The sequence below is a fragment of the Pituophis catenifer genome, unplaced genomic scaffold, assembly GCF_029215685.1.
Source record: "Pituophis catenifer annectens isolate HBS135680 unplaced genomic scaffold, rPitCat1.0.hap2 SCAF_6, whole genome shotgun sequence".
Taxonomy (NCBI): domain Eukaryota; kingdom Metazoa; phylum Chordata; class Lepidosauria; order Squamata; family Colubridae; genus Pituophis; species Pituophis catenifer.
In genome coordinates this window covers 48,820,193-48,832,555 of record NW_027256886.1, presented here as the reverse complement: position 1 = coordinate 48,832,555, position 12,363 = coordinate 48,820,193, and the positions used below count along the sequence as shown (strand labels likewise).

The window sequence follows — 12,363 nt, the reverse complement described above, 5'->3', positions numbered from 1 at the left end:
CCAAATTCATACATTCAGTTTATTATACCTTTTACAAATTCCCTTTATACAAGTATTCAATTTATTATGATAAAAACTGAATCAGAATTACCGTAAATGAACAAAGGATCAGCATCAGATTAGCTGCCCAGAGTCCCTTGGGAGTTGGGCGGCATAGAAATGCGACAAAATCAATCAATCAAGCAATAAACAGCCTATCATTTCTCAACAATAAACTGTTTACGTCTTAAAAACACCATAATAATATAGAAAGGGAGAAGGCATGAAAATACCAGTAAGTATACTAATAAAAAAAATTAAAAATTCAAATAAATTCCTATTTTAATTTTAAATGGAACAGAAAGTCTTGGCATTCTTCTTACAGCTAGTGTTTTTCTAGTAGAATCGCTGCCAGTCTTACAGAAGCAAGGATTGGGATGTTTGCTTCTATTCTGTTGCTTAAAACCATAAAAGAAGAATTCATTAATGTAGAAATTAAATTTCTCTTTCTAAGAGAAATGTAAGAAGAACACTGGATGGGTACCACTCTGCCTTTAGAAGAACACCTGGAACTGGAACTGATGAGGGAGAGAGGGGTTACTATGAGAGCAAAGGCAGTTTGGAGGGTAAAATAATATTCTAAAGGGTTCAGGCTTAAGCCCTCTATTCCACTCTCCTGGGTAAAAGACCGAATGAAGAATAGTAGTTTGCCTTACTTTGGTGAAATTGTGTCTTTGTTGTCTTCTTTTCCTGCTGAAAGCAGAAAGGGAGGTAATGGCTGGGTTTTGAGACTGAGGGGGCACTGAGTCAGCTCAGAGGTCCTGAGTGCAAGGTTAGAAGCATCCTGGCTAAATAGAAATGCTGTGGTTGGGTTATGACTGGGACTTTTGATGGCTAAAGGAAATGGTGGGACATGGGGGTTAAAGGGTATCTGGAAGTGTTTAGAGACAAGAGAGAATATTACAATGATAATGGACAATAAGAGATATAGCAGGAAGCAAGGGGCACGCATCAGGACAGGAGTAGACCACTATATCGTACTGAGACGATTTCTGTTCAATCCTCTTGATTACCCATGACAAATTCAGTATGAGAGTAGTAACATTCAGCCTGGCTCACCTTGATCTTTTGGTGGTCTTTTCATACTGTTAGCCATCATTTTGTGGTGATTCTCCTTCCTCCAGGTCTAGGTCCAATTAGTATTGAAAGAAGATAGCAATCAGGCCGAAGCCCTTGCTTTGCATGATGCCTCACAGCTTTTCTCTCCCCTTTCTTTTTTAATGTCTGCATGAAGCCACATTAAAGTATCAATAATATATCAATGATGCCCAGCTTGTACACTTCTGTTCCCAGTTGCCCATTATTAAAAATATCTTTAGCAATGTAGTTTTATGAACATTCTGAAAGTTTGCCAAAGTGAAAAAAAATGAACTAAATGAAATATATCTAATTCAATAATGGTTTGTACAATTTTGGGAATATCTCATTGTAAGAGATTCCAAGACAAGATTTTTTCTGAAAAATATAGAATGTTTCAATTGGTGGTTTTATTGTATGCTATCCAAAGTCACTTTATGTGAGTTCAGCAGCCATATAAATTTGACAAACTATAAATAAACAAACAAATAAATATACAAATAAGTAAATAAATATTTAATATGATGTGTCAGTCAAATCTGACCTGTCAATCTAGATAGCACACAGAAACATTAAAGACTGGGAAAATGAAATTAGAAGCTAGGTACAAATTATACATTTATGGTTATGGAAAATGATCTGAACTGTGGTTTGATTTTGTTATGCTTGTATTTTTTCAGTGTGTTTATGTGTTTACCTGATGGCAGGACTAAATTAACTTTCAACTCTTTTTTGATTTCTTTAACTTGATGTACATAATGAATACTTGCATTTCTTATTGAAACAATGTGCTCATTCTAACAGGTGAAATGGGCGGCAAATGCATGCTTTGACACAAATCCCAATCACCAGGTGAACTGTTGACAAGAAGATAATTGATAATTTTCCTCTTCCTATTTTTTGCAAAACTTGAGGGCATCCTCAGAATCAAAGAACTTAAACTGATCAGTGTAACAAGACCAATATTTCTATTAAAACAATATATTCCAGTCAGACTAGATGTGAGCAATTTACCTTCTCTCTCTCAAGAAACATTAACATTAACAACCATAGCCACAAAACTTTGAACAACCAATAATGATGGAAACATGGGAAAAGATATGGGTAAGAAATGTAAAATTTACACAAGCGCAAAACTTGAGAGAAAACTTTTACAAAATGTTTTATAGATGGCATTTAGATCCCAAAAAGTTAGCTTGTATGTATCCGAATTTACAATCTAAATGTTGGAGATGTGATTGTGATGACGCTACTTATTTTCATGTATGGTGGACTTGTAAAAAGGTTAAAGCATTCTGGATAAAAATTTGGTGGATTATTCAAAATATTCTTAAAAAGAGGATAAAGTTTACTCCACAGTTATTTTTGTTGGGTATAATCATGGATTGTACGGTTATAGAGACTAATTTGATCCTGAATTTAATAACTGCAGCAAGATTGTTGGTGGCGCAGTATTGGAAGAAGGAATATTTGCCTACTATTCAAGAATGGATATTAAAAGTAGCAAACTTAGCAGAGATGGCCAAGATCTCAGCGTATTTGAACGGCTATTCAAATGAGAAATATATGATAGAATGGAGAAGATGGATAGATTATATTCAAAGTAAATATCGGACTAAAAAAATTCAAATAGCTTACAAATAGATAGAGAGATGTTATTATGTATTCAAATTTAGTTTGGTAAATGGGGAGTTAAAGTATTAGAGGGATGTAAGAGGTTATAATTAATTAGACTATGTTAGATTATGATTGTTGAATGTTATACCCTGTATTTTGCTCTGGGAAGTAGGGAGGGGGGTGGGTGGGAAGGGGTGGGTTGGGGAGGGTGGAGGGAAGGGGGGGATATATATGTAAACTTTTTAAAACTTTTCAATAAAAAAAAAAACATTAACAACCATAGCAAAATACTGACAGACTGCCCCTTATATGTCAGATCAGGATTTAATGAATTCCTCATTACTTCAACCACTAAACAGATCCAATGGTGACAGGGAAAATATATTTGTTCACATTATTGTCAGAGTTATGGTCTTCAAATGAACTTTTTTTTTCTCTGACAATTCACCTTGAATTTTAAATACTTTGCACTCAAATAGTCACTATACAGTTTCACAGACAATAATCGCTTTTGGAACCATACAGAGATACCATAGTTTTACTCTAAATGTGTTCAGATCAAAATAACCATGTATTCTTAGTGAGCATTTAAACAAGGGTATGGCAAACTAGATTCATAGGTTTCTTTTATGCAGCCCTCAGATAATTTAAATATAGCCCATAAACCTAACTATTTTACATGCTTTAGCCTAGGAGAACAAAATGGCATCCACAGGACAGCAAAGAGCAAATAATACATGTTACAAGGTTGTGACAGAAACCACCTAAATTATGTAGTTGTGTCTGACACCAGGACACAAACATAAAAGGTAATGGTTGTATCGAGTCATGATGCATGTTTAATAACTTTTTTCATCATTGCAGCTTGACAATCGTACTATTATGCACTTATTTGAATCCCATTAAATTTAGTGTGACACATTATAAGTAAATTATAGATTCAGTGAAATAAATACAATTAATATATCCCTGATACATACAAACCAACAGATTGCAAGTGATACATAATTTATATAAAACAGATGATTACATCTTTATAGCAACTTGTGACAAAAGCCATCAAAAGAAAAATATTCATATCAAACTGTTTATTTACAAACTCCATAAAAATTAGTCAAAGAAAGACATTGTTTTCTGTATATTTCACTCTTAAAACCATTACCATTTCTTAATGTTATCAGTTAAAATTCAGGATGTTTCTCTAACTTGTTCCTCTTTAAAGTAAAGCTTTACTGATAATATTAGTAAACTTACTCATATCAATGTATTAATCTTACATTTTCAGAATATCAATAAATACACTCACGATTTTCAAGTGTGTCTGCTTATGGAAACAGAAGTATTAAATTTCCAGTTTTTAAAACTCATATTTATCATTAATATCATAGAAAAGACTAATACATTTTGGTTATAGTTCCTTAATTTTACCACCACCAAAACTTTACATTCTGCAAAGCTAATTCAAACTGAATACCAGTTGAAATGAACAATAAAATATAGATTAGTTGCCATATTTTCATAGTCTAAGATTCTACAAGTTTTAAAAGGAAGGTAGTTCTGGTTCTAGACAGCTATCTATCTATCTATTTATTTTTTATATGTCATTGTCTCATGTTCAAGGGGACTGAATGGCTGAGTATTATATTTGTGTGGCCACTGTTATAATTTCTGAAATATATAATTCAGATATATAATTTTATATTTTGTACTAAAATTGGAAAAGTCATCTTATTTCCTGTTAGTTAACAGAATTTAATTGGTTCCTGTCACCTATGTGATAAACTCAAATTGAATATTTTCTTTTTAAAAATCAATAGATAAAAGAAAACCTGAAAAACATATAATTATAGGAAATCTAAACTAAGTCTTAAATCTTTTATTTCTTTAAGAAAATTATCCTTTTGGTTGTCTTTTTTCAGACAGGAACTTTGCAGATTAATAACTACCACCTATATATATAACTATATAATTTCTTTCAATGTAGTCACAAAAGTAGGAAAACACCATAAATCTCGTAATAATTTAAAAATACATTCTTCATAATTAAATTTTCACATAAAATTTAAAAATCTATATGTTAACCACTTTTTTGTTTTATTAAAACATTCAAATCATGATCAAAAATACAACATACGACTAGTGGTTTTCTGTTTAGTGACGTTAGGTATTAGGTGCACTAATTACAGTATGTCACCATGTAGAGATTAAATTATGCAACACAGTTACAAATACAGTGATCATATTCCACCACCCAGACAGAAGTTCTGACATTTGCTATTTTACACCATGCCACTATGCTAGAGAATGGCTGCACACATTACGGCCTTTTGTTCGATTTTTGAAGGCTGGCACTCATTTTTAATTTGTGTATTTCACCGGCAGAAATTAAAATAGTGTAATTTTAAACTTTATAATTTATCCTTGATTTAGACGATATAGGCTATAATTTACTAAGGAGAAAGTGATTCTAAGGAGTGGTTTTGAAAAAACAAGCATCTTCTCAGTACATGTAAAATTAACTCAAAATAATGATATATAACTTCATCAGTGTTATTCATTGTATGACCAAAACAAAAACTGATAAATAACTGATTAAAAAATCTATTATCTTGACGGCAAATTCAGCCATCTCCACGACTCGAATAGTACCTTCCAATGGGATTTATTACAGATTTCAATGTTGGTCACATATCAATAAAGAAAATATTCAGTTCGTCATTCTTATTAATTTTCACTCTTTTATATTTTAGCAAAAAAAACAAAACAAAAAAACAAATCAAATTCTTGCCTACACTACAAAGTAGAAATTAGCATCTACTGCTCTAAATTCCTCTGAATATTAAGGAATATGAAATTATACTCATTCCTTCTCATTTCACCATGGAATGAAAAGTGCTGCCTGCTTTTTTTTTAAACAATATTTTCCAATTGCAAACAACTTAAACATTTCAGGTTCACTTCAGGTTCAACTTCCACCAACGTTTAATAACAACATAGCAAAATAAGAATCTTTTGCTTTGTTAAGGCATAATGATTTTCTTTTTTCAATAAATTCATATACACATACATTTCCTTAGTACTATTTCTCAATATGAAAATTAAGCTTTTTCCTATAGCAGAGACTAAAAGGATGTAATTTTTTTCCAATAAAAGCAAACTGAGGAGAATGTAGAGATTGTAGATAACTGGTAAAATAATTTAATATTAAAATTACTGACCAAGCAGTAATCTGATTTATTTCACTCCAACATTATAACCAGATGACAAAATATCGTCATCAGAAATTCAACTATATCTTTTACAAATACTTTAAATGCATATAAACAGATATGTCTATCTTTTCCTATACTACAGACAGGAAAATCTAAATTCTCCGTCTTCCGTAGATAGATACCCTTATTAGCGCTATAACCCCTACAAAGCCTTTAATCAAGTGCATTTTCTTATGTGATGTTTTGACAAATTTACATTTCCTTTACGTTGCACAATATTAACCACTACACTTGGGCACCTCGGGCCCCAAAATCGGGACCAATAAAAACAAACGCTTAAATGAGTAAACTAAGGGGCTTAGTACCTAAGTACCAGCAGATCGTAAAGTCTGAATTTGTAGGATTTCCTTGATTTTTATTTATTTATTTATTTTTGCTTTTGCTTACTTGACAAGTCAGCAAATGGAAAGAGAAACAATACGCAACGTGATCTTACGGAAGAAAGGTAAAGTTCCATTCATTCCCCCCCCCCCCCCATGAACGACTTTTTGGACAGTGACAAGCGACCACATTTCTGGCTTTGGGAACCACGTGGCCGCGGAAAGGCACACCATGGAGGGGCAAAGGGGCAGCCCGCCCAAGCTCCTGGAGCTATTCGACACCAAGGCCAAAGGGTTCCCCGTCGCTCTTATTGCCTCTGTCCGGAAAGCGGGGCGGCGCAGCGGCAAGAAAGATCAGACGACCGTTAGCCTTGCTCGCTCTTACCCTCCCCCTCCCCTACCCACCCACCCCAGCTCCTCACGCGGACACCTCTTACTTTTGCACGAGTTGGGGCAGGCCGGGCGTCTGAGGCATCCCCCTAACGGGACCGCCACCGGCAGTCGGCGGGAAATTAGCCGAGCTTCGGGCATCTCTCTCAGATTGCTCGGGGCCACGGGGGTCCGGGGCCTGGTTCATGACCACCCTGGGACCATTCAGCAGATGCACTTTCGGTCGGCGATACTCGAATTTCCCTCGGATACAGCCAAACGGTGGGGGGGGGGGGAAAGACAGCAGCGCCACACACGAGCCTGGCTGGAGTGCGCGTCTCTCAGGAACCCGAAGCAAATGCCACTGGCGCTCGCCCGCCCGGCTGAAAGGTATCTCTGCTGAGGAGGCCGGGGGACTCTGGGGAAAGGCATTTATGGCGACGCCGGCGACAGCGGAGCCAATGGAAGAAGGAGGTGCCACTTTCCCGTACCAAGAAATTTTTGGAGACTCGATCATTTCGGGCCGTTTTTTGATTGGGCAAGCCCAGGTTGGAAGGAGACGATGGGAACTCGTACTATGTGTTGCTTAGATACTGTGTCACTGAAGCTGGAGATAAGTATCTCCCCCAACTTTCTGCTCAAGGAACAGGAAAACAGGAATTAGGGTCATCTGGAATTTTCCCCAGCTTCTGCCTCTTCCCTTTCTGGCGTCCTGCTTTTTCTTCATGCTTTCCCTCTTTCGTACCCAAGACTGAGGTTGGCTTTACCTGTCCTCAGATTGAACCTCGTAAACGCCTGCCCTATAAATGAGAATCATTGTCCAACTGCCATCCTGGACTTCCCATTCCAGGCTATGCAAGGCAGCACATATTTCTGTGCATTTACACAGTTTCCAAGTGATTGAAGAGGCTCGCAGATTAAGGCGGTGAAACACTAAAAAATGATACCATGCAAAACTGTAAAGGTACTGCCCCGGCCCAAAAAAAACCCCACATGAAAATAGTCATACAGGCAACTATTTTTGGAAACTAGTTCCATTTTATTGTATAGTGCTGTGTGGTGAAATGGTAAGTGCACCTACTTGTAGAGACACCTGAAACAGCTACAGAAGCAGCCTCGCAAACCTAAATAAGATGGCTGCTTTAATGATTTCAAGAGATACTTTGGATAGTTGTACTATTTCTGAAATGGAAAATCTAAGTAAGTAAAACTATAAAGTGATCTTGAAACTTATACATTGGCTGCCTCAAACAACAGTTGCAGATTCATATGGTTGCATAGTACACAATATTCAAATGTTACACAGTACAAGTAATTATGTTTTAATGGCTACAATTGGATCTGCAACTCCCATTGCTAAGCAGTGTGGTTATTAAGCAAAATATGTGATCATGCTAGATGTAGCTCTGCTAGCTCTGCTGTGGTCATTAAACAAATTACACAAGTCATTAAATGAGACATCACATAACTGCGACTTGCAATTTTACTGCCAATTACTCTATTTCTAACTGCTTGTCAGAAGTCAGCTATAAAGCACGCAAATGTCAATCACATGACTACAGGATCCTGTTATGGTCATAAATGACAGCTGCTTATGAATCTCCCAAGTGTCAATCATATGACTGCAGGGTTTCTGCGACTATTGTAAATCTTAGGAATGTCAATGAATTAATAATTTTTATTCAATCAATGCCAGCAAAATTTAAAAGAACAAAACCAGAATGGAGCAAATAACTACAATAATTACTAACAACTAGAAAAATAAATCACACACACTTACTCCTCTATTTCTAAGTTATTATAGTTGTTATTCAAAAAATTAAACATTATACGTATAAAATAAGAAATTAAAACCAGACAGGAATTACAAAATCAAGGGGTGGAGTTAGTATAGTGGCCAGACCTGCAAATACAATCGAGATATTAGAGAGATGCGAAAACATGGGGTTTACAATAGGGACAGATGAAAAACTGATAAGAAAATTACATAGTTATCTACTAAACTTCAAAATGGAAGATGAACAAGTAAAAGAAACAATGATAGTATGGGCAAAAAACTTTTGCTATGCTATAGAATTAGACAAATGGCAAAAACTTTGGGATAGAAAGTACAAATTGACAATGGCTACTGTTTATAAGGAAAACCTTTACAAAATGTTCTGTAGGTGGAATCTGCCACCAACAAGACTAGCAACAATGTTTAAAAATATGTTCACCAAATGTTGGAACTGTAACCAGATGCTTGGTACTTATCATATGTGGTGGGCATGTATGAAGGCAAGAAAATATTGGACAAAAATACATGCATGGCTGAAAAAGATGATTAAACAGCATATAGATTTAAAGCCAGAAATATTTTTGTTAGGTATAATACCAGAAAGCTATGATAAAGGGACTATATACCCAATGCTACATGTATTGACAGCAGCAAGAATTGTATTTGGATAATATTGGAAAAATAAGAACACCCCATCAGATGAAAGCATAATTCAGAAAATATTGGATTGTGCAGAGATGGATAGACTGACATTGAAAATAAAAGATAAAGGAGATACAGAGTACTACTCAACATGGGATAGGTTTTATCAATGGTTAGACATAAGAGAAAGAGGTTAGATGAAGAAAGATTATTACTATGTGCACATAAAAGATGTCTATGACTATAAATATGCTAGTATAATGGATATAATTATAAATAAGCTAATATAACTATTAATATTGCTATAATTATGTATATTATTATTATTACTATATCTGTTGTGTTTTTTGGTAAAATGAAATACCTGGACAATATACTGTTTTCAAAATGTTTATATATAAATAAATATATATTATTTTAAAAAATAATTTTAAGGCTCGCCTGAAATTATTGTCACTGCTATAAATCCTCAGTGACTGAAAACACTCTGATCCAACCAGTACTAACTCAGACTGATTACATAGAATATTCAGTCTATAGGTTGAGGGAGATAGAGTACTGTAATTGTGGTTTGCTTTCACAAGGTAGAAGGAGAGGTTAGTCAAGAATTGCTGCCAAAGGATAAATGTCCTTCAGGGTTTTCAGAACTGCAGATGGGGAGAGGAGGGAGTTTTTCAAATACATCACAGAGAAATAAGTGAACCCAGCTTCCAAACACTGAAACAGCCAGATCCAGAGTTAATTCTGAACTGATGCAAACATCCCACATGAAACTATCCTTTTGGACAGCTGAACAGTACAAGCATCTCCTCCCCTTTTTTCTAGCTACATAATAGTTGAAGTTTCACCCAGCAAAATAAAGCCTCTGTCTATATCACAAACAGAAAATCCTACAGCTCATAATTACAAGTACAGTAATGATTTGAACAATACAGATCACTAACATTAGATCAATATATTTGAGGTTAGGCAACCTGAGATAAGGCAAAGCTGAGTTTTAAGGACATATTCTTAAAGAGAAAACAGCAGAGTGTCTTCAGACTTCAGTTGGAGTATATGTATGTATGTCCTGGCTCAACTGGTAAACTGAGGAGTCCCCAGCTCTGTTCTTTTTCTTTGTCGCTAGCCTGCACATAATTGAAATACAACTTGTTCACCTAGACTTCAAATAAATCAGAGTCCTCCAGTCATCCATTGCATGGAGTGCACAAAGACTTCTATAATCTAATTTGTTAGCTGAAGAGGCAGTAATTTTGTCCTGGTAGAGTTAAATTACTTAAGGCCAAAACACTGAACCTTTTATTGGATCACACACAGCACTGTATATAGAAGGATTTAAAAGCTTTAGAAGCAAGACAAACTAGAAATATAAGAACAGTGCTTTATAGTTCCTCTGGTGCCTAACACACATTTATGTCTGGAATCTGGTCTACATGAGAATACACCAGTTAAAGTACTGTCTGAAAATTGTTCAGAAGATAGTTGCCCTTTTTAGTTGTTGATAGATTTGGTTCTTCTTGTAAGAAGAGAATTGAAGTTACCGTGGGTGGTCCTTAAGCCCAGTTCTTGCTGAAAGGATACGATGAAGCAACTTCAGAGATTAAACCAGCATTTTTAGAATACAACATTTTTTAGGTAGAAAACATAATTTTAAGAAATTTAGAAAAGTGTAATTTTTTAAAAAATTAAATTTTACAGAATTTAAATGTACAGAAAATGTATCTACAATAGTGATCAATATAATTTGGATATTTGATGCTAGCCAACTATTTTACTAATAACTTGTCTATTCCTCATTGAAGACATTTTCATTGACTAATTTAATGTGTTGTCCTCTGTGGTACTGAAAGGGAGGTATTATAATAATAGCGGTTTTTACAAACGCTTCAGAAAAATCAAACTAGATTCTTATATTTTATTGTGTTGTCCTATGTACCAAGCCTGGCTCTCTGACCTAATATCTTAATCAATTTGCTGAAAAAAACGTTATTTTCTTTTTTTGCAGATTTGTCCAAAGAAATTACCAGAAGTCTCAGTGCATTTTTATCTGTAAAAACTAGGGAAAAGAATCTAATTTTCTGGAATTATTAATTTGATTATTGCATTTGATTCCAGATCAGTTACCATTTTTATTTTATTTTAAATGTGCTATGTTTTTACTTTCTTACTCTTTTTAATTTGTAGTTATTGTATATTGCTTTGGGTTTCTACAATAAATATGTTTAATAACCAGAAAGGAAACGGAAAGAATGGAAAATGGATACAATACTGTTAGAAGAAATATCCTTTTGGGTTCTGCTCCAAGTGGGGAAAAAGACACTGGGAACATGGAAACTGCTTGGAAAGATGGTTTAATGGTGGACAGGATCACATGGCTTGAGTTCCTGAACAGAAAAGGGGCGAGATACAGTGAGTTCCCGGGTTTTATGCTCTCTCTGGCTTTGAACTTCCTGGAGCGCAGGAAGAGTATCCTGATTGGTTGTCAGACTCTCATGGGGTGGGGGTCTTGGCTAGCCTTGCTGGCTGATGTAATCTTCCCAGGTGCCATGTGGTGAATTTCTGTTGCTAGATGGGTCCTATTGTGTTGCAGATGATGGCCCATTGAGTGAGCTTGGCTGAGGCCTTAATGGCCCATTAACATTGGTGGGGAGGCTGGAAGCTGCTTTGTTTTTAAAACATGTTTCTCCATTTCTCAAATATTTCCTAAAATATTTCAATCTTCTAGGAAAGGGTGGGTGCTAACTTCCTACAATACCAAGGAGTAAAGAAAACTGCAAAGACCACCTCATCTTTCTTCTATTTGGATAGCACGGACCTTCAAACATTAACATTTCTTCAGGAGGAAATTTTTCCAATCAAATGCTGAATGTGAGAGTGAATTTTTTCCATCCTTATATCAAAGACGTATGCATTATATTGTTGCTATTCCTATTACCTTCTCAATCATGAGAATACAATAAAACATTTTTAAGAATCATTATATGACCTTTAAAAATATTAAAAAGAATTCATAAGACGTTAACAGTCTATCAGTATTCTGCTACTTGCAACACATATGAAATACAATTTTGGGCAACATATCTTTAAAAGCAATACAGGAAAGCATAAGTAAATTTCAGTAATCCTCAATAGATAAAACCAAACTGAGTAGAAAAATAATATTCAGAGGAAGTAAAAATTTATAAAGATTGAAGCTAAAGAATAAAAAATTAAAAGGCAGTGAGTTCTATTATTTATTTTACAAATCAGT

General features: G+C 35.0%; 1 protein-coding gene across 2 annotated transcripts in view; it reads right to left on the bottom strand.

The window, feature by feature from the left end:
* RBM20 (RNA binding motif protein 20) overlaps positions 1 to 7,054 on the bottom strand; it is an 87,221-nt gene extending 80,167 nt beyond the window's left edge. Inside the window, exon 1 of one of the 2 annotated variants that reach the window (XM_070945566.1) lies at positions 6,763 to 7,054. In XM_070945566.1, the coding sequence (XP_070801667.1) occupies positions 6,763 to 6,902 (140 nt within the window). In that variant the 5' untranslated portion in view covers positions 6,903 to 7,054. The remainder of the gene's footprint in view (positions 1 to 6,762) is intronic. The other variant, XM_070945565.1, reaches the window with a different exon arrangement.
* Between the last annotated feature and the right edge of the window lie 5,309 nt (positions 7,055 to 12,363).